This window comes from Macaca fascicularis, chromosome 5 (genome assembly GCF_037993035.2).
Source record: "Macaca fascicularis isolate 582-1 chromosome 5, T2T-MFA8v1.1".
NCBI classification, from domain to species: domain Eukaryota; kingdom Metazoa; phylum Chordata; class Mammalia; order Primates; family Cercopithecidae; genus Macaca; species Macaca fascicularis.
In genome coordinates this window covers 65,669,956-65,692,715 of record NC_088379.1, presented here as the reverse complement: position 1 = coordinate 65,692,715, position 22,760 = coordinate 65,669,956, and the positions used below count along the sequence as shown (strand labels likewise).

The window sequence follows — 22,760 nt, the reverse complement described above, 5'->3', positions numbered from 1 at the left end:
TGATCCTATTGAGATTCAGAAGAAATGTTCACTAACATTTCAAGGCATTCAGACCAGGAATTAACTTCTGTCTCTCCTTATAAAGCATATATAGATAATTCATCTAGCACCAAAAATGTATAGATCCTCTGCTATGTGTTTTAGATGTGTTTATAGCAACATACCTTTTAGATGAGAAAATTAAGTCTTGAAGAGGGAACACTGCTGGCGGTCACCCAGCTGGTAAGTGACAGAGTGGGATACAAAATTAGGAGGACCCACACCAAAACTAGTAGCAGTATCCTTATTACTGAGAGAGAGCCCAATACTAAATGTGGGTCATGATTTTCCCTTAACTAATGACTAAGGCGAATCAATTTATTGTGTTTGCAAAGCCCTGTATTTTAACAGATTCAAACAATATTGACCTTTTGGGTCTTTTAAAACTTGAAAGACTAGTTTAAAAAAAAAATTCTTCTTCCCTGGTATCAAACCTTCAATTGACTAGATTTCAAGTCAATCTTAAAAGAGACCTTAAAGTGTTACAACATTTTTAATGGGCACGTTTGTCCACAATAGACCTTAATTGTGTACCAATGCTGGAATGTGGGGTGCAGGGCAGGAAGAGGAAGAGAATTTACATAACAGATATTTCAATAAAAATGCAAGAAAATTAAAAAAAATTAAAGCCTAAATGTTACCAGTTTAAAACACTCTCTTGAATTGTCAGATAATATTAAAAGAGCTATTTATAATGAATATTAATATAATATCTAGAATATTATGTAAGGTGTTTTTAACCACATCTCATAGGTCATATGAACTTAAAATTGTATTTGGTATAAATTTATAAATTTAAATACTAAAAATAATAAAAAGACTTACAAAAATATAAAATGAGTCTTAAAAAGCTTGGTAAATCTTACCGCTAACTTTTCTATAACTTTTTTTCATGATCTTTCACTGTGAAATAAACAGTTAATTGTGGGTTTTGGAACTTACGACTGTTGAGAAGATTCCTCATCTTTCTGCTGTCAATCGCTGGAATAAGCAAAATATGAATTAGCTGGCAGAATAATATATTCCCATTTTCATGTTACCTTGTTCAATTGGTCATTAATAGAAATGTGAAATATGTATGCTTATCCAAAGCATACATATTTCAAGAGAGCATGAGATTTTTCATAATCAAGTAATATATAAATAACTCTTTACTCTGATTTTATTTTTGGTCCAAATTGTATAATTTACTTTAAAATTAAACCAGAGGGCATTTTATTTCCTGATTTTGCTCAGGAAAAAGAAATAGAAACTAGGAAATTAGGAAATAATAAATAAGGATAAATGTCTCTGACTGCTTTCTTTGGGGGCTTCAGTATAATCTGAGGGAGCAACCTCCAATTCCCAACACAATTGGTGTTTACCAGCCTATGTGGTTTAGGCATATTCCTAATGGCCAGTCTGAAATGGTAGCTCTATGGAGCTAAACGCATCACAGATCCCTGAGGGCCCAATTTCAAGGCCCTGATCTAACAGAGTAGGAATTTAGTCAGTGCAGGTTGATAACCTTGTCTCCCTGAGGATTCTCTCTTGTGAATGGCTTGGATGGTTGTGGCTCAGGCAGCAGGCACTAGAAGCATGAAGTTCTTTCACATACAACCAGTCCAGAGTCCCCAGTCACACCCAAACTTTCACTTCATTTTATGTTTCCCTTCCGTGACATCTTTTTTCCCTTCAAATTTATTCATTCATGTTCACTTAACTCAGATACATTAGATGTTTGTTGGGTGATTGGTTTTCTGTTTGTCAGTGAGAAAATGGAGAATTACAGTGATTTTATCAGGAACATTGACTTCTCCCCAGAAAGGGATGCAAGCCCCAATTCCTACTAGAGGTTTCATGGATATGTCTCTTTATTTAACAGAATACATGTGTGTGGCAGAAGAAAACATATACAGTTCATTACTGAGCATGGTCAGAGAATTTAGTTATTTTGGTATTAAAACAACTTGTATCATAAAAAATCATTGTATATAACCAACAATGACAAAATTTTTAAATAAATTGTACAATAAGAAATTCTACAACAGTAACAACTCAGTAAACATAACATAATGTCACTTTTATAATGGATATTTTACTTTAGGATATATGATTGTGGCTTAGGGACATTTATATCATCAGGAATTGAGATTTCCATGTATAGAATGCTGGAAAATACTTATACTTTGGAATATAATTGATTAACAATCAAGGTGGATACTATACTCTCCATTATTTCTAATTACTTTATGAGAACATAACAATATTTGTGGGGATTCTATCGCAAAATATATTTAAAGAACTTTCCTGATTTCTAACAACAAAAGAATTAACTTTAGATAACTTGCTTCCTAAATAAATACATGGCTATTGGGAAGGGAGAAGTCTTTTGGGTCCAAAATACAAGCCCCTCTCCCATCTTTTTTGTATTAAATTAGAAGTAACTAAACTTGGAAATACATAACAAGAAGCAATGAATAGAGCTGGAACACCTATCACATGTGAGATATATGCTAGTGTTTGAGGGAGGGGTAAGAAAATAAAAAGACACAGTTCCTGCCCTTGACATTTAAAATTTTATTTAAAACACGTTATTTTACTACCTTCAATTACATATTGGCATAGAAATGAGCTCAGATTCCAATTAGCTGTAAGGTAGTTTGAATTTCAGTTTCCTAATTTGAACTTCCTTTTCTTCCACTTTGGGAGGAAAACAAAACAAGAACTTTCCCATTTCGTTTCATGAGGAATAAATAAGGAACGGATGAAAAATAGTTTTAAGTTGGAAACAAGCTAGAGAACCTCTTTACAGTTCATGTCACTGGCTCTTCCTACAGGGGTAAACCTTCATAAATGTGTCTTTCTTTGATACTACAAAAAATAACCCCCAGAACTGAACTGTAAAGACCTCTGTGAGTCACAATACCTGTGTCTAATTCTAGCCCCAAGGTTTGCTAATCTCATGTCTCACATCTTCTTTAAGTCTCAGCTTCTTTACCTGTAAAATGGTGAAAGTAATACTTACCCTTTGGAACTTTTGTAAGGACCCAACTATATATGATATGGAAAAAAGTTTAGAAACCTTATTAAAAGCCCTAGTAAAATATGAAATAAAACATGTTTTAATACTAAATTTTGCCTCACAGTGGAAATTTATTTTAGTTTTATTCCGTGCTGATATTTTATATACATATATATATATTTTATTACAAAAAATTACATATGGGTATATATGTTAATGGGTATATTTTACAAAAAATATATATGTATGTTGCTTATAAAAATTAAAGAGTATTATAAGAGGAGAGAACCACAAAAGTTGCAAATAAAAGTAAAAGACTTACGTGTGAGTCTAAATGATGATTTGTTTATGGTCAAAGACAACTGTTTGGTCTTCAAACTTTGATATAAAGCCTTTTCAATTTTTTTCTTGATTTGTTCAGCACTATCAGTAGATGGGTATCGAAACATGAGCACTGTAAGAATGTCCACACCTTGTTCATCTGGACTGAAGAACAAAAAAGCAGATAAAAAATGCCATTTATCTAATCATTAATGACTTTAACCTATTAGGACTCACATTAAACTTTAAAAACATAATGCATGATACATGTGCATACCAGATTTTTAAATTATCTCTAGATACAGAGATTAAAAATGAGTGTATAATAACCAGGAAGTGTTGGAAGCACTGTAGAAGAACTAAAGACAACATGCTAGAAATACTGGATAAAATACATACCTGAAAACAGTTGTTCACTGTCTTTACTCAGCTCATAGTTTAGAGGGGCTTGTGGGAGAAGATGTTTGTGAAATCATGCTTTATACATACTTAAATGGCTTGTTTTTTAAGGCAATTTTAGCAAAAGCTGTAACTAATGTCATTATTCTTTAGAAATGGTGTGGCAAGGAGGATCCTTTTGTTTACCAAACTCAGTTTCCTTTGTCTCCTGAGCACAGAGGTAGATTCCATTTCCTGGACATTCCTGAGGTTTATTGAAACTTTCTAATGAATCTGGTCAATGAGATATGGAAAGAAATAATGTCCCCCACTTCCAGGTCTGGCTTCTAATAAACCTCTCATAGCATTTTCCTGCTCTCACTCTTCCCTTGTCTGCCACCAGATGCAGAAGATCCAGTGGGCAGTTTCATTTCATAATCTTAATTGGCACCCACACCCTTGCCCCAACTTCTGATTCTTTGGACTGTACCTTAAAAATGAAATAAACCTTTACTATATTAAAGCACTGACCTGTTGGGCTCTTGTGGTCTGTTAATAGATAAATGATTAAAGAAAGCAGTTATAAAAGAGAATCATTTGATAAACAGTTCAAATATATAAATTTATATTGTGATGTGCAGGGTTAGAAAGCCTCAAGAAATCTTTTGAGAATGAATTTAATTTGAGAGATAAAAGAAAAGAAGAAAGGAAGAAGAGGAGAAGGGGAAAGAAGGAGAGAAAAGTGGAAAGGAGAAAGGAAAAAAGGTAAGAAGGTATGAAAGAAAGAAGTGCAAGAGAAAAAGGAAAGACATGGGTTCCTTAATCATTTAACCATATTTATATTTACTTTATCACCAAGAAGTGAAGCAAACAAATATTACAAATATATATACACACATGTTATAAATATATATACATATATAAATATATATAAAATACATATGTTACAAATATATACATATATACAAATGTATATATACATATACACATTTTATATACATATATACATATATATGAAGAGGCATATATCACTATGGAATCTAAGCTTTTTAGACAACATGTAAAAACATTCAGGATGGATTCTGTAATTTTAGTCTCTGATAATAGCTTCATGATTCATTTTTGTATATTAGTTTTCACCAAAGCATCAAAATGAAAAGCCATTTTAAACTAACAATAAGCACTGTCATGAAAGAAAAACTTTACTGAGGAGAAAGTCATTGTCTGATGGTGGGGTAGGCTTAAAATGAGGAAAATGAAAAAGACGTTAAGTTCTACTTAGCCCCTAACTTAAGAGGCCGGGGGAAGAGGGAATGTCAGCTGTGTCATTCCCCTGTTTCTTATATTTTTTTCCTCTTTTTCTATCCAACAGCTGAGATTTTCTTGTCACAAAGCACCTTACGACTTTCTATTGTGATTGAGGAATAGGTAGGAAACCTTGGGCTGCTCAAGATTTGTGAAATCTGTGTGTTGCTGTAAAGACTTGCTCAGGGCAGCTAAGCAATTAGGTTCATCAAATACCTCATCTTAACAGTATTAACTTGAAATTACAAACCAAGTTTACATACCTTAATTTGATAACATGAGATTTGATAAATCGACCGTCTACAGAAGAATGTCGAAATATCCTAGACATCTGATTTTTAAAAAATAAGTATTAGTCTTCAGAACTTAAAAGTAAAATAAAAAAATAATAATAATTTTAAAAAAGAAGTATTAGTCTTAAGAAAAGGGTTATTCCTTGTCTTAGCCAGAGACTTGGGCAAAAAAAAAAAAAGGTTTTCACCTTATTCCCAGTCATGTTAATGGGTATATTGACAGTTGTAAGACTAAACCTGGGGCCTAATGTTTGTGGAACCAAATAACCACAACGAAATTGTTCAACTTTGCTAAGCCTCTGTAAAATGGGATAACAACAATATCTGCCTTATACAGTTGATTTGAGAATTAGGTGAAATTACGTCACACATTTTACACCTTGTCTGGTATCTATTAAGCTATTGATGATAGTTTTAAATACTATCAAGTAAATTAAAAGTACATGCTATTTTTTTAAGACAGCATCCTCATTTCTAAAAAAGCCTACCTTGTTTGCTGCACTCATCCCAAATATGTTATCTCATCAGTACTGATAGAATTTGTTGATTTCTTAAATGATTATGTCATCACTAGACCCTTTGACATGACTTGAAATGATTTCTGCCATGTGACTCTGACACCCTCACTTATTAGTCATCTCTGTGAGAGACAGGATTTCAAAACTGGTACTCTGCTTGGGAGTAAGTTTCACCACACTCTTATATCATCAGCATTTCATTACTTAGCTTTTCCAGTCTAAGCCATTGGAAGTTTTTCAATATTCAGGAAACTGATTTCCTAAAGGGTTCTGATTCCAGCTGGCTATTGAGACACTGCCTTTTTGTCAAAAAAGCACTGGGCTAGTTGGGTGTGGTGGCTCACGCCTGTAATCCAAGCACTTTGGGAGGCCAAGGTGGAGAGATTGCTTTAACCCAGGAGTTCCAGATGAGCCTGGGCAACATGGCAAAACTCCATCTCTACTAAAAATACAAAAATTAGCCAGCATCATAATCTGTTCTCAAAATAAATAATAAATAGATTAAAAAAATTTAAAAAGCACTGGGCTGAGAGTTATAAGTCAGAATAACAAGTCGATGTAAGTTTACATAAGATCTATTTCCATGGTAAATTTTGCCCCCAATTTCTACATCATCTCAGGAGAAGGAAAGTCTCCCTCCCCACAAGATTCCTTCCTCTCCCTGACTCTTCTAATGTGGTAATAATGCCCAGTAGACTTTACCTCCTAAATGTTAAATCCACTTCCCTTGATTCAATCCCATTGCTATGGTCTCAAATCAGCTCCTTAGAAACTTGTATCTGGGCCTTTGCAGCAGCCTCCTCATGGCATGTTGATGTGGTTCTACCCTATCTTCTGTCCCCTCAGTTGTTCCCTCCGAATGCTGCAACCAGGATGATATCTTTAAAATGCAAACCTGAGTATATTAGACCCCTGCCTCAAGCTCAATATTTCCCTCAACACAATCTTACCCCTTCATTGGCCCCTACTTTGCCCCATCCCTACCTTCAAAGTCTTCTCTCTCTCTCTCTTCTCTCTTCTCTCTCTCACTCTCTCTCTCTCTCTCTCTCTCTCTCTCTTTTTAAGGTATTTATTTTGTAAAAGCTTATATGGTAATATCCTAGATAGGACTTGAACAGGTACTTAATATATATTCAGTGGCAAGACTAAGTACATTAAGAGAAATAAAAGAAAACTAGGTCACCAATAACAGTTTATAGGACAATAACCACTTTCCTGGAAGAAGAAAGATATTCAACCTAAGAAAGAATAGGCCGGGCGTGGTGGCTCACTCCTGTAATCCCAGCACTTTGGGAGGCCGAGGTGGGCGGATCACAACATCAGGAGGTCGAGATCATCCTGGCTAACAAGGTGAAACCAGGTCTGTACTAAAAATACAAAAATTAGCCAGGCATGCTGGCGGGCGCCTGTAGTCCCAGCTACTTGGGAGGCTGAGACAGGAGAATGGCATGAACCTGGGAGGTGGAGCTTGTAATGAGCCGAGCTTGCACCACTGCAATCCAGTGTGGGCAACAGAGTGAGACTCCATCTCAGAAAAAAAAAAGAAAAGAATAGAAAAAAGAAAGAACAAGGAACACTTACAGAAGGAAATATCAAATTTACATACTTAGAAATCATGATACAGTTAACAGAGAAAATTTTGCTTAAAGTTATACCTCGTTTCTTGATTTGCATTAGGGTAACACAGTTTCTCAGAATAACCATGGAGACCTCAATTTTCCACCCAGAGTCGAGAGTAAAACCACTGTCCAAATAACATGGTCGCCTTCCATGTTTAATATAAGGCATATAATTATCATTTCTAGCTGAAGGCTGGTGATAATTTTTCTACTTTAACTACAGTCATTGAAAACTGTTACTAAAATTCCTGCTACAAGGATAGCAATAGCAACAGCTAAAGTCATTCCACAATAAAAATCAACTGTCTTCCCTGGGATGCAAGGCTGGTTCAACATTCGCAAATCAATAAACATAATCCAGCATATAAACAGAACCAAAGACAAGAACCACATGATTATCTCAATTGATGCAGAAAAGGCTTTTCACAAAATTCAACAGCCCTTCATGCTAAAAATGCTCAATAAATTCGGTATTGATGGAACGTACCTCAAAATAATAACAGCTATTTATGACAAACCCACAGCCAATATCATACTGAATGGGCAAAAACTGGAAAAATTCCCTTTGAAAACTGGCACAAGACAGGGATGCCCTCTCTCACCACTCCTATTCAACATAGTGTTGGAAGTTCTGGCTAGGGCAATTAGGCAAGAGAAAGAAATCAAGGGTATTCAGTTAGGAAAAGAAGAAGTCAAATTGTCCCTGTTTGCAGATGACATGATTGTATATTTAGAAAACCCCATTGTCTCAGCCCAAAATCTCCTTAAGCTGATAAGCAACTTCAGCAAAGTCTCAGGATACAAAGTCTCAGGATTTAATGTGCAAAAATCACAAGCATTCTTATACACCAGTAACAGACAAACAGAGCCAAATCATGAATGAACTTCCATTCACAATTGCTTCAAAGAGAATAAAATACCTAGGAATCCGACTTACAAGGGATGTAAAGGACCTCTTCAAGGAGAACTACAAACCACTGCTCAGTGAAATAAAAGAGGACACAAACAAATGGAAGAACATACCATGCTCATGGATAGGAAGAATCAATATCGTGAAAATGGCCATACTGCCCAAGGTAATTTATAGATTCAATGCCATCCCCATCAAGCTACCAATGAGTTTCTTCACAGAATTGGAAAAAACTGCTTTAAAGTTCATATGGAACCAAAAAAGAGCCCGCATCTCCAAGACAATCCTAAGTCAAAAGAACAAAGCTGGAGGCATCATGCTACCTGACTTCAAACTATACTACAAGGCTACAGTAACCAAAACAGCATGGTACTGGTACCAAAACAGAGATATAGACCAATGGAACAGAACAGAGTCCTCAGAAATAATACCACACATCTACAGCCATCTGATCTTTGACAAACCTGAGAGAAACAAGAAATGGGGAAAGGATTCCCTATTTAATAAATGGTGCTGGGAAAATTGGCTAGCCATAAGTAGAAAGCTGAAACTGGATCCTTTCCTTACTCCTTATACGAAAATTAATTCAAGATGGATTAGAGACTTAAATGTTAGACCTAATACCATAAAAATCCTAGAGGAAAACCTAGGTAGTACCATTCAGGACATAGGCATGGGCAAAGATTTCATGTCTAAAACACCAAAAGCAACTGCAGCAAAAGCCAAAATTGACAAATGGGATCTAATTAAACTAAAGAGCTTCTGCACAGCAAAAGAAACTACCATCAGAGTGAACAGGCAACCTACAGAATGGGAGAAAATTTTTGTAATCTACTCATCTGACAAAGGGCTAATATCCAGAACCTACAAAGAACTCAAACAAATTTACAAGAAAAAAACAAACAACCCCATCAAAAAGTGGGCAAAGGATATGAACAGACATTTCTCAAAAGAAGACATTCATACAGCCAACAGACACATGAAAAAATGCTCATCATCACTGGCCATCAGAGAAATGCAAATCAAAACCACAATGAGATACCATCTCACACCATTTAGAATGGTGATCATTAAAAAGTCAGGAAACAACAGGTGCTGGAGAGGATGTGGAGAAACAGGAACACTTTTACACTGTTGGTGGGATTGTCAACTAGTTTAACCGTTATGGAAAACAGTATGGCGATTCCTCAAGGATCTAGAACTAGATGTACCATATGACCCAGCCATCCCATTACTGGGTATATACCCAAAGGATTATAAATTATGCTGCTATAAAGACACATGCACACGTATGTTTATTGCGGCACTATTCACAATAGCAAAGACTTGGAATCAACCCAAATGTCCATCAGTGACAGATTGGATTAAGAAAATGTGGCACATATACACCATGGAATACTATGCAGCCATCAAAAAGGATGAGTTTGTGTCCTTTGTAGGGACATGGATGCAGCTGGAAACCATCATTCTTAGCAAACTATCACAAGAACAGAAAACCAAACACAGCATGTTCTCACTCATAGGTGGGAACTGAACAATGAGATCACTTGGACTCAGGAAGGGGAACATCACACACCGGGGCCTATCATGGGGAGGGGGGAGGGGGGAGGGATTGCATTGGGAGTTATACCTGATGTAAATGACGAGTTGATGGGTGCTGACGAGTTGATGGGTGCAGCACACCAAATGGCACAAGTATACATATGTAACAAACCTGCACGTTATGCACATTTACCCTAGAACTTAAAGTATAATAATAATAAATAAATTTAAAAAAAAAAGAGACACAGATGCACAGAGAAATGATTAAGTAAACAAGCAACAAGAAGGAAGAAATCTGCAAGCCAAAAAGAAAAGCCTCAGGAGATATCAACATTGCCAGCACCTTGATCTTGGAAATCCAGCTTCTAGTGCTATGAAAAAAAGTAGTTTTTTAATTGTTTAAGCTACCCAGTCTGTTATTTTGTTATGGAAGTCCTAGCAAGCTAATATGCCAATGAATATACAAACCCCATTCAAGTATTTTAAGTTATCCAATAATAAAATGTAGAGTGAAATATCCAAAAAAAAAAAAAAAAAATCAACTGTCTTGTCAAAACATCCCCAACAGAGGGCACTGCATATGAGGAGTTTTCTTCCATCAGTTGTATGGTCTGGTGCTCTGGTCTGATGATATCAGGCAAAATCGCTCCATCCGTTACTTCTTTTTCTGGGATAGGTAGCTCTGTTGGGGTAGCTATGGTCTCTCTGCACCCTTTTAAACTTGCTCAAACTTGTGCCTGCTCTGCAACTCTATTCTAGTTTATTCTCAAAATGTATGCTAAATAGAAGAGGTTTTGAAAGACACGCTCAATCCAGACCAGAATCCTATTATCCCGTTTAGCAGCAAACATCAGAGATACTCCCATGGGAAAACAAAAAAGGTTTTCCCATAACCAATGGCAGTCAAGATAGCACCAATCTTCCATTTTCCTGCGCCTCTCACGACTCTACCAAAGGTACCTGTAAGTGCATCAAGTAGATGAAGAGGAGCAAAAACAGGCATCATTTGGCTCATATCTGTCAATGGTAAATACATAGGCAACCACACTCTTCAAAACTACAAGTAAAAACAGTTGCTGCAAGTGTACACACACTGGCACACAGGAGAACAGTAAAGTGGGAACACCAAGCCTGCTCATGATTCCTTGTTGCCACAGCATTGCCCACTCGTACACCGGCTGCCATGCCAAAGCCAGGGGGCAACCATCTTGACTACAAAGGCCAGTTCACAGATGATGCCCTGAGCGTCCAGCTCTGTCACATTAATCAGTCCTGCAAGAAGGGTTCCAATCTCAAGTCTGTCACTCAGTATACACCATGAGCATAATTGGATAGCCGGCTGGATGTAGGAGCCCCACTCCTGGGAAAAGTCCCTAGTCCAACCTCCCCAAGTATTGATAGTTTTTTTTCCCACATGTAGAGGAAAAGAAGTGCAGACAGGAAGAACCAGGAAGTGGTGTTGGCCCAGGCAGATTCTAACCCTCTAACGTCCACAGTCTACAAGCAAGAGTACATTAAGGCCCACACAGACCGCATTCCCTGTGATTCCAATGATAACTTAAGGCAAGATGATGCCCTGACTTTTGTAAATATCTCCTCTGCAGCCAGAACAGAAATGCTGCTAGAAGAGCAAGAATGAAAATCATCACATAAATTTGGGCCATCCTGGTGACGTCAGGATCCCCTTAAGAGCAGGAAGATGCTGTCAGTATTGAGAAAGATGGCCCAGCAAGGAAAACAGCACAGCATCAAGATAAGGATTCCTCTTTGAAGTATGCTCCCCACACATTTCAGGTTCTTGCCTACAAAGGATTGAGACATTAGCTTGTCGCAAGAGGAGGCTAATCCAGTTTTAACTGAAATCCCAGTATCATTCACAAGTGTAACACTACCCAGCTTGACTGCCCAGATGTCCACAGAATGTGAGACAGATGATGCAAATAAGAAAGACCATCAACTGTGCAAGGAACACCAGGCTTTGAGCAAGCCCTGCCAGCTCCAGCAGCCTAGCACCTTAGGTAGTGGGCGGTTCGCCGGCAGGCTTCACACCATCCTAGATGTTAGCCAGGGCTTAATGTCATTGAGGGGAGAGGGTTCTGTGGCAGCCAGGATGAGCGCATTGGGAAATGGAAGATGGAAGCAGAGACAGGAGGCTGGGCTGCCCTGCCCTGTCCTGGCCACTAACAAACCCAACGGAGGCACAGCCCTCCCGGGAAGCGGTGGATGGCCCCCTGGCCTCTGGCAACCCCCATCCCACCCTTACTCCCACCCGCTTACCTCTTTTGTACCCCCCTCCCCTCCCCTGAGCCTGGTCCAGCTGGAGAGGGCCCAAAACCTCTTATCTACTGATTTAATTTCTCTTTCCTAATCACAGTAGGCTGGTTCACACCTCTGTGACTGTGCACATTCATTTTCCTCTTCCTACAACGTTTTTTTTTCCCCCTGGCAAATTTCAATTACAACTTTACCTTACTTGAGAAACTCCAATGACAATTAAGTTAGCTCTAACAAGCCCTCCTCAAAGTTGAACAATCCTTTATTTGGGCCACCTTGTCATCTTGAATATGATTTTATTATATTAATAGCAATTATCACACTGGTTTACAGTAGTGTCTCTCACTCTAGACTGTGAACTGTGTAAGGCAGGGGGTGTGATTTATGTTTGTATCTCCAATGCTCCACCCATTGTCTGGCCCATGGTGAACACACAAGCCATGTTTGATAAATAAATGAGTGCATGAATAAATGAATTAATGAATTAAGAATCAACAAGATGGTAAAGGGAAGAAGATGGTAACACATTGTTTTATCTGCAAATCGTGTTGCCAAGTGAAAGTAGAAATCTGTGGTCATCTGTAGAAAGGTGGGACCCAGGAGACCCCAGTGGTGACCTCACATGTTTGGGTCATTCCTCAGGTTTGGATCAGTTCTGAGTCATGACGCTTACAATTTCACTAAGTTTCTCTGAGTTCATTTTGTTTTCATCATTGAGGAAACAGGGAGAAAAGATGACTTTTATGTCGCTAGCACTTCTGATAAACGTCCTCTGAAATTCTGAACTTTGTATCTATGACACTTTGGGGAAGGATTAGGAGTCTTATTATATTAGAGTATAAGAAAATATCAAGATTCAATTCAAACTAAAATGTGATATTAACAAACTATGGTCCCCCAACACATCAACCTCTATTTTAAAAATGGCATATGCTGGTATAGTACAATACTGGTGTGACCTTTACTAAAAGCTTACAAGTATTAATTCCATACTACATGGCAGGCATTGGACTGATTCTTTTGTTTAAAATTCAAACCACCTTAGGAGGAAAAGTATCATTCTCATCAGCTCCATTTGATAGATGAAGAAACTGAGACTCAGGATATATAATCTTGTCTGAGGTGGCAAAGGAAATGGTGGCTCTGTAATATGAACCCAGGGAAGCCATCTTTAGATCTTGTGTTAAGCGCATTAAGTGACTTTGACAACCTTGAATTAATTACATATTTGAAGACAGATGTTAAAGTTGGTGTTAAAGCAGGTAGAAAGGTCATGGTGAAAGAAACCCTTAAAGAAGACCTCAAAGTCATCCTTTATTCCCTGAATATAAATCTCCTAAGAGATAATCTCTTCAGAGGTTGTTTCCTGCTTCTAAGTTTAACAGGGGTAGGGGAACTATTCCTCCTCAGATACCTAATCATTGTTATAACTAGTTTCTGGAAAGTTTACATTTTTCTGTTGGTAACTCAGTACTATGATGCTTGTAATATGATCCAAACTACAAAAACTAATTGTATCCTGTCCCTTTTTATAGTTCAAATCTAAGAATAGATCATTTTACTAGAGATGATTCTGTTTGAAACAAGATAGTGTGCTCGTGGTAAAATGGGGGAAAAAAACTTCACCTTAAAATCAGATACCAATTGTAGTCTTTGGTTTGAACTCCAGTATTCAAAAACAAAATAACATATTTGAAATGATACCTATGGCTCTGACTAATTAGCTTCATACTCATCCAGGTACTGTTTTTGACAAGTTTGAGCTTGCATCTTTCCTTTGGTTATGAACTAAATGTAAATTAAGTCCTCAAGGAAGATCAGCAGTTACTGCATGCCAGGTAGGGAATCCCTTTTGAGGTCCACCCATGAAAATATTCAAGCAGGTTATGCAAATTTCCTGCTACTGTCAAGGGAATATGTGCCAGCAGAGCGCAAAAACACCAACAAAACTGATTCTTTTCCTCTTTCCTCTCCAGGAAAGCTTCCTGCTGACTCAAAGGGATTTTTCTTCTTCTGAATTCCTATTATGGGAATGGATGAAATCACTTACAGAGCCACAGAAGGAAATGAAGCAAAGCCAGGATCATGAGTTGGATTATCTGGAGGCCTAGGTCAATGGGGAGTTATTGCTTGCAGTCACTTATCAAGCAAATAAACTTTTTCTTCTTTCTTATGAAATTTATTTAAGAAGCTGAAATTACTTAAATGATAATGAGTTGTGAGAAAAGAATTGTAGCAGATTTGTTCTCTATTCAAATTGCACTGAGTGGGGAGGTGTACCCATACCCCCGCTTCAAGAATTGACTGATAACAGTTCACACCTGCACTTCTGCAGAGGATTGTCCTTGTCTGACCTGAGCACCTTGTTTAGTAACATCTGGTAGGCTATGCTCCACCTTCCCTGGGCAGCTCTACTGGTGTAAGACAAACAACCCAACCCTCTATTTCTGGGAAGAATCACCTCCGTGATTAATCTAGGCTCCAGATCTCCCAGAGAAATCATGCTGAGGCTACATTTTTGAAACTACATCTTTATCTAGCTTCTTCCTTTGCCCTTTCCTGCTGTCCTCACTTCCTTATGAATTTTTTTCTGAAAGATCTTGATTAATAAATTATCTAATTAAAATTTAAACAAATTTTATAATTTAAATAAAATCAAAATAAATTAGTTATAAAATAAATTATTAATGATTTATTAATAAATTAATAAATATTTTATTAATAATAAATTAATGAATTAATAAATTATTTAATCAAGATCACCAGTCATAAGTTCTGTGTTTTGGAATATAACCTATGTAAAAATAAACTAATCAGTACTAGATAATGCTCTGCTATGCATCTATTTCAATGTCTCTATTCTTTGGAAGTTCTGTCATCACATATCCCCAATTTTTAGATAAGGATTTTAGCTTACAGCCAGGAAAAGATTCAATAAACTTAAATGAAAAAGTGTTTTTAAAGGTAATATTTTTTGTCTCTAAAGAAGTTTTTGTATTGCAAATGTTAATCTCTTAAAATAGAAGGAACAAAGAATGAAAAAAGAAATCTCTTTAAGACGTCCTTTTAAGAGATAATCCCTCAAGCTAGTTGTTGTAGTTTTAGAATATAAGGAGCCCAATAAAGATGGTTTCAGTGAGAAGCTATTATTAAGAAATGAAATCAGAAAGTGATGGAGTCAACATCTGTAGCCTTTGGATACTGAAAATTCTGCATAGTGGATGGGAGTTGTGAGAATTTTCCAGTCTTTATTTTGGAAATCATTTACCTATCCAACTATAATATACTATAATTATAATACTATAATTTTATTTATAGTATTATCTTTGTGGATTGTCCTGAACATTCAGTTCCAAGGTGAAGTCAATGTATCATAGAGCATATGGAAAAATTCCAGAACTCATGTTTATATTTATTTTTATCTATTTTTATCTTTACAGCATTGGCTTTGAGGTGTGGAATCCTAGCGTAAGCACATTAATTACTGGATGCTCCCAAGGGGAAAATGGAAACCAGTCTGTTAGAATGATTCCTTGTCCTAGGATACGTACTTGATAAATCATTCCTGCATTCCATTTAGTTAAGTAGTGATACTTCACACGTTAATTTTAAGTAATCAATATTAATTTAATCATACTAGCAATTCTCAGTGTGTAAACAATTAGTATCTTGTTTTAATTACCAGACTAGTCATTTTTTTAACTTTGGCAAAAACGATGGAGTACTGTCAAAATATAAATTCAGTTTTTAAACAAAACAGTTCCATGCAAACTCTACACATGCATGGCTTTCATATGGCTTTTGGGCATAGAAAGATGATAGAGACAGACAATCTTCAACATTTTTGCTGAAGAACTATGATTTAAAGTAAAAATTTATCATTAAAGTGGATATGTTTCACTCACTTCCTCTCTTTGCCACCAGTGAAAAATAACTGAGAACTTGTTGGGGGAGTGGAAAGATGGTTGTCCAGATACAGCCAGAAAAGAACTTTCCCACTGAGAGAGACCAAAATATGGAGTAAGCCAACACATATCAAACAGATTTCTGGGAGAGAAAACACTCAGAGTTGATAGAGAGGCAATGCAGACACAGAGGCTGAAGAGGAGGAAGCTGGCAACTCTATGTGGTCTTGCTGGATGTTAGGACTAGCTCCTGGCCCTGTATAGCTCCTAGAGAAGGGGTGAATGAAGTGACCGCGGGGCAATTCACTCTTGCTGGGGATCTCTAGGATCATACCTACAAGAGATCCCACGACCCCCACAGATACTTGAATTGGCAGGGGGATCTGCCTCGAGAGTAGGCAGAGAGCTCCTGCCTGCATGGAGCCCAGAGGGTTTTGCATGTGGGGCAGCTGCAGCAAAACACAGCCATAGGAACCCATCCTCCAAGGCTCTCTCCCTTCCTCCAAATAGCTCTGACGTCTGCTGACTGCAGGGCCAGGAGAGAGCAGGGCTGCCTTTCTCATGAGACTAGGGTGTGTCTCTTCTGCACAGGCTGCTCTCCGCTGGCCCCTCCCAAGGATGCTACCCGGTTGCTCCCACAAGAACACACACACAGCAGAGCCTCCACTGCCCAGTACGAGTGCTTTACTGGTTTGCCTTACTGGTCTGCTCCCCCAGCAGAGCCAGTCTCCAACCCAAGAGGCCAGAAGACAAAGCTGCAGGCTCAATCTCAACCCCGTCAGGTTAGAGCACATACTTCAGGAGTGCCAAGCCGAGATCTATGGCTGGTGCTTGAGCAGGGGAAGAGCCCCCACTCTCAGAACACTGAGAAGACTGAGACATGGATTCATGGGCTGGTGCAGAAGCTGGTGTGCCTCCCTCTACAGGGATAATCCAGAAAGAGTATGCCCTGTCTGACAGTCACTGCCTCTGACCAAAGAAGCACCATAGCCCCGGACACCTAGCAGCCCAGTGATCTGGATACAGAAGGCTTGGGACAAAACCAGCTGGTTGGGCCAAATACTCAGGCAGCAAACAGAAGGTGACTTAGTTGAGGGAGAACAAGCTGGGCAGGCCCCACAGCTGTCTGCTGGGCAAAAAAACTGTGAGCCACAAGCCCTACATAAGCTGCATACCCATGACAACACCACCCTGCCCAGAGATCCCTCACCCTTGACCAGTAGGCCAAGGCATCAACAGACCACCTTCAGATATACCGCACAACCTGCTTTGACTCCACCAAGCAGAGAGGACCAGTGAGCTTCCACAACATTGCAGGTCTCTTGGCAACCTAATCTTTGGCTTGGACTGTCACTAGTGCAGGCAGAAACACAGCCGGCCAGGGCACCTCTTGAGGCTAAGGAAATGAGGGCGTGGTGCCAGTGACTAAAGGGAGCCCCCTAGGGCACAGGGATGGACCTGGTAAGAGCATCATTTCTCTTCAGTCCCACAACCACAGAGCACTGTTGCAAACACGCTGAAATACACAAGAGCAGGGCAGCTAAGAGCCTATCTGCCAGCCATTACTCTTAAGCACCATCTACTGGATCACAGTCTGAATTATAACACCAACAAAATTCTCCCAGAACACATGCCTATGAAACCCATGCAAGAATCTAGCCACAAATAAAGACCCAGTATGGAACTCTGACCCTCTGAAAGCACAAAGAAATGAAGACAACAGACTATACTCAATTTATACAACAGCCAAAATCTCAAGGGAAATAAAGAATGGAAAAAAAAAAAAAAAAAAAAAAAAAAAAAGCCCCATTCAAATGGCAGCAAATTCAAAAAGATAAAGGAACATGAGACCTCTCATATGAAAAAGAATAGGTGCAAGAACTCTGGCAATTCAAAAAGTCAGACTGTCTCCTTGCCTGCAAACAATCACTTTACCTCCCCCACAATGTTTCTGAACCAGATTGAAATGACTAAAACTACAGATATAGAATTTAGAATCTGGATAGCAAGGATACTCATTGAGATTCAGGAGAAAGTTGAAATCCAATCCCACAAGCCCAGTAATATGATCCAAGAGGTGAAAGATGACATAGCCACTTGCCGAGAAAGGACCAAACTAAATTCCTAGAATTGAAAAATTTACTACAGGAATTTTATAATACAGTTGGAAGCATTAACAACAGAATAGATCAAGCTAAGGAAAGAATCTCAGAGCTCGAAGACCAGTTCTTTAAATCAACTTAAGCAAAAGTAAAGAAAAAAGAATTTTTTAAAAAGAACAAAACCTCTAAGAAATATGAGATTATGTAAAGAGACTAAAGCTATGATCCACTGTCATTCTAGAGAGACAAGAAGAGACAGGAATAACTTGGAAAACATATTTAAGCATACGATCCACAACTTCCCCAATCTCACTAGAGAAGTTGGCATGCAAATTCAAGAAATTCAAAGAACCCCTACAAGAGGCAATATAAGACAACTATCCTCAAGGTATACAGTCATCAGATTCACCAAGGTCACTGCAAAAGAAAAAAAAATGTAAAGGTAGCTACAGACACAGGTCAGGTCACTTACAAATGGAACCTCATCAGGCTATCTCAGCAGAAACTTTATAAGCCAGAAGAGACTGGGGACCTATTTTCAGCATGCTTAAAGAAAAGAAATTCTAACCAAGAACTTCATTCCCCGCCAAATTAAGCTTCATAAGTAAAGGAGAAATAAAATCATTTTCAGATAAACAAAAGCTAAGGGATTTCGTTGCCATTACCAGTCTTACAAGAGGTCCTTAAGAGTATGTTAAATGTCAAAATGAAGGAACAATACCAGCTACCACAGAAACACATTTAAGTACATAGCCCACAGACACCATAAAGCCACTATACAATTATCTACAAAACAATCAGCTAACAACATGACAGGAACAAAATATCATATATCAATAGTAACTTAAATGTCAATGGTCTCAATGTCCCACTTAAAAGGCATAGAGTGGCAAGGTGGATAAAAACACAAGAGTCTACAATCTGTTGCCTTCAAAAGAACCATCTCACATGTAGTGACACCCATAGGCTCAAAGTAAAGGGATGGAGAAAGATCTGTCATGCAAACAGAAAACAAAAAGGAGCAAGAATGGTAAAGAAGGAAAAAGAAGGCCATTACATAATGATAAAAGGATCAATTCAACAAAAAGACTCAGCCATCCAAAATATATATGTACCCAACATTGGAGCACTCGGATTCATAAAACAAGTTCTTCTAGACTTACGAAGACTTGGATAGCTACACAATTAGGGTGGGAAACACCAACAGTCCCACTGATAGCATTACACAGATCATTGAGGCAGAAAACTAACAAAGAAATTGTGGACATAAACTTGACACTTGACCAACTTGACCTAACAAACATCTACAGAATAATACACCTAACAACCACAGAATACATACTCGTCTTATCTGCATGTGGAATATACTACAAGACAAATCAAATATTTGCCCACAAAGCAAGCCTCAATAAATTTTAAAAAATCACAGCAAGCACACTCTCATACCACAGCGCAATAAGAATAGAAATCATTACCAAGAAGATATCTCAAAACAACACAACTACATGGAAATTAAACAACTTGCTCCTGAATTACTTTTGGGTAAACAACAAATTTAAGGCAAAAATCAAACATTTCTTTGAACTTAGGGACAGTAAAGGCACAAGACATCAATATCTTTAGGATGCAGCCAAAGCAGTGTTAAGAGGAATGTCTAGAGCACTAAACACCTACATCAATAAGTTAGAAAGATCTAAAATTAGCAATCTAACAATGCACATAGAGAAACTAGAAAAACAACAACAAACCAACACTGAAGCTAGCAAAATAAAAGACAATTAAAACCAGAGCAGAATGAAACTAAATGGAGATACAAAAGTCTGTAAAAAAAAAGATGAACAAAACCAAATTTTTGGTTTATTGAAAGAATAAACAAGACTGATAGCTATCTAAATTAGAAAAAAAGAGAGACAATCCGTATAAGTACAATCGGAAATGACAAAGTTGACATTACAACCAAACCCACAGAAATACAAAAGATAGTCTATTATGAACACTTATGCATGTAAATTAGAAAATCTACAGGAAATAGATAAATTATTGGTAACATATAACCTCCCTGACTGAACCAAGTAGAAACTGAAAACCTGAGCAGACCAATAACGAGTTCTGAAACTAAATCAGTAATAAAAAACCTACAAACCAACAAAATCCCTGGACCAGATGAATTCACAGCCAAATTCTACCAGACATACACAGAATAATGGGTACCAGCCCTACTAAAACTATTCCCAAAAAATCAGGAAGAAAGGAGTCCTCCCTAACTCATTCTACAAAGCTAGCATCATCCTGATGCCAAAATTTGACAAAGACACATGAAAAAAAGAAAATATCAGGTCAATACTCCTTATAATCATAGACGTAAAAATCCTCAACCAAATACCAGCAAACCAAATCTAACTGCACAAAAAGTTAAATTGTCACAATCAAGTAGCCTTTATTCCTGGGATGCAAGTGGCTCAACATACTCAAATCAATAAATGTGATTCGCCATATTAACAGAATTAAAAACAGAATGATCATCCCAATAGATGCAGAAAAAGCTTTTGATAAAATCCAATATCCTTTCATGATAAAAACCCTCAACAAACTAGGCATTGAAGGAACATATGTCAAAATAATAAGATCCATCTATGACAAACCCACAGCCAATATCACACCGAATGGGCAAAAGCTGGAACCATTCCCCTTGAGAACTGGAACACAACAAGGATGCCCACCCTCTCCACTTCTATTCAACATAGTACTAGAAGTCCTACACAGAGTAATGAGGCAACAGAAAAGAGTAAAAGGCGTCCAAATAGAAAAAGAAGTAGATAAACAATCTCTCTTCACAAATGATATGATTCTATGTATAGAAAACAAAGTCTTCACAAAAAAAGCTCCCAGAATTGATAAACTTCATTAAAGTTTCAGGATACAAAAAATCAACATAAAACAATTACTAGCATTGGAAAACACCAATAATGTTCAAGCTGACAGCAAAATCAAGATGCAATCCCATCTACAATAGCCACAAAAAGAATAAAATACCTCGGAATACGTCTAATTGAAGAGGTAAATGATCTCTACAAGGAGAAATACAAAACACTACTGAAAGAAATCAGAGACAAAAGAAACGTTGTCTCATAGACATGATCATGGATTGGAAGAATCAATCCCATTAAAATGACCATACTGCCAAAAGCAATTTAGAGATTTAACACTATTTCTATCAAAGTACCAAGATCACTTTTTACAGAATTAGAAAAAAAAATTCTGAAACTTATAGAGAACCAAAAAGGGCCCAAATCACCAAAGCAATCATAAGCAAAAAGAAAAAAGGCAAAGGCATCACATTGCATGCACTTTTAGGGAAATTATTTTCAACTTAAAGTTGTGCATCCAAACTTTCAACTGAGTGAAATATAGAATACAGGATTTTTTTCAGCATAAAATAATTCATAAATTTTACATCCCATGAACTTTTTCTTAGAAAAGGTACTTGAGGACATATCTTACTATATCAATGAAAACATGGGATGCAAGAAGCAATGGATCTCACAAAAGGGTGCAGTCCTGTCCTGGTTAGGTTTACCTTTGTAAAGTGCACCTACAGCACAACTAGTTGAAACTGAGGAGGAAACATAAGGTTTTAGAAAAGAAGATTTAAAGAAATACCAAGACCTTGGAAATGTCAGATAATACAGTAAAATGGCAGAGGGATTACACACACGAGAGAGAAAATATATTCATACTTAATTCTGGGAACATTATTTGAACGGCATAAGAACTGTGGTAATAATTGTAAAAAATAAAATACTATTTAAAAAGCTATGGAAAGGGAAATGTTCTTATTGCTTTTCAACATTTAGAATCAACTTATGTAAATAACAGGATAAATTGTAAATATTTTCTCACATTGTGAATAATACAGAGAGAGGATAGTATAGTGAGGGAAGAATGGGAATGTCAAAGTTCTCATCTTTTACTAAAGGAGATTAGTGTCTAAAGCTAATCATAAAGAATCATATTAACATAGTGCTCTTCCTATTTGGCCATTAATTCTTGGTTCTAGAGTAACTCTTATAAGTTGAAAAGACTACAATCCAAGCTAATAAACTGAATTTTTCTAAACAAATCTATGATCTCCATAACCATGCTTTTCATGGGACAAAAAATGGAAGACTATTCTCTTTGACTTTCTGCTACGACAGTTAAGGAGATGGCTCACCCAATATACTTAAAAAGTTAGAAATAACTTGATAAATACATAAGCTATAATAAAACAAAATATGTGAGTCATAACCAGATTTAAGATTAATATCAAAAATTATAGACATACCATATGCTTTTATATAATTTTCAAGTGCTTTCAAAATAAACAAATTGGTAAGCTGATTGTGGCAACTCTATATTCTTATGTTAAAAAAGAATAAAGAAAATGAATCGAAAAATATAAAATCAAGAATTAAAAATAGGGAAACATTTGTTTCAACCAACAATTTCTCAGGAGTCAATTAGTTGCCTACTCTAATCTACTATATACATTTGATGGTGCACACAGTATA

At 37.2% G+C, this 22,760-nt stretch overlaps 1 protein-coding gene across 1 annotated transcript in view; it reads right to left on the bottom strand.

The window, feature by feature from the left end:
* The window catches only part of TMPRSS11F (transmembrane serine protease 11F), a 57,668-nt gene that overhangs the window by 17,472 nt on the left and 17,436 nt on the right, over positions 1-22,760 (bottom strand). Inside the window, exons 4-6 of the mRNA XM_045391922.2 lie at positions 5,311-5,378; positions 3,366-3,529; positions 982-1,020 (exon numbers count right to left, since the gene is read on the bottom strand). Coding sequence (XP_045247857.2) covers positions 982-1,020; positions 3,366-3,529; positions 5,311-5,378 — 271 coding nt within the window. The remainder of the gene's footprint in view (positions 1-981; positions 1,021-3,365; positions 3,530-5,310; positions 5,379-22,760) is intronic.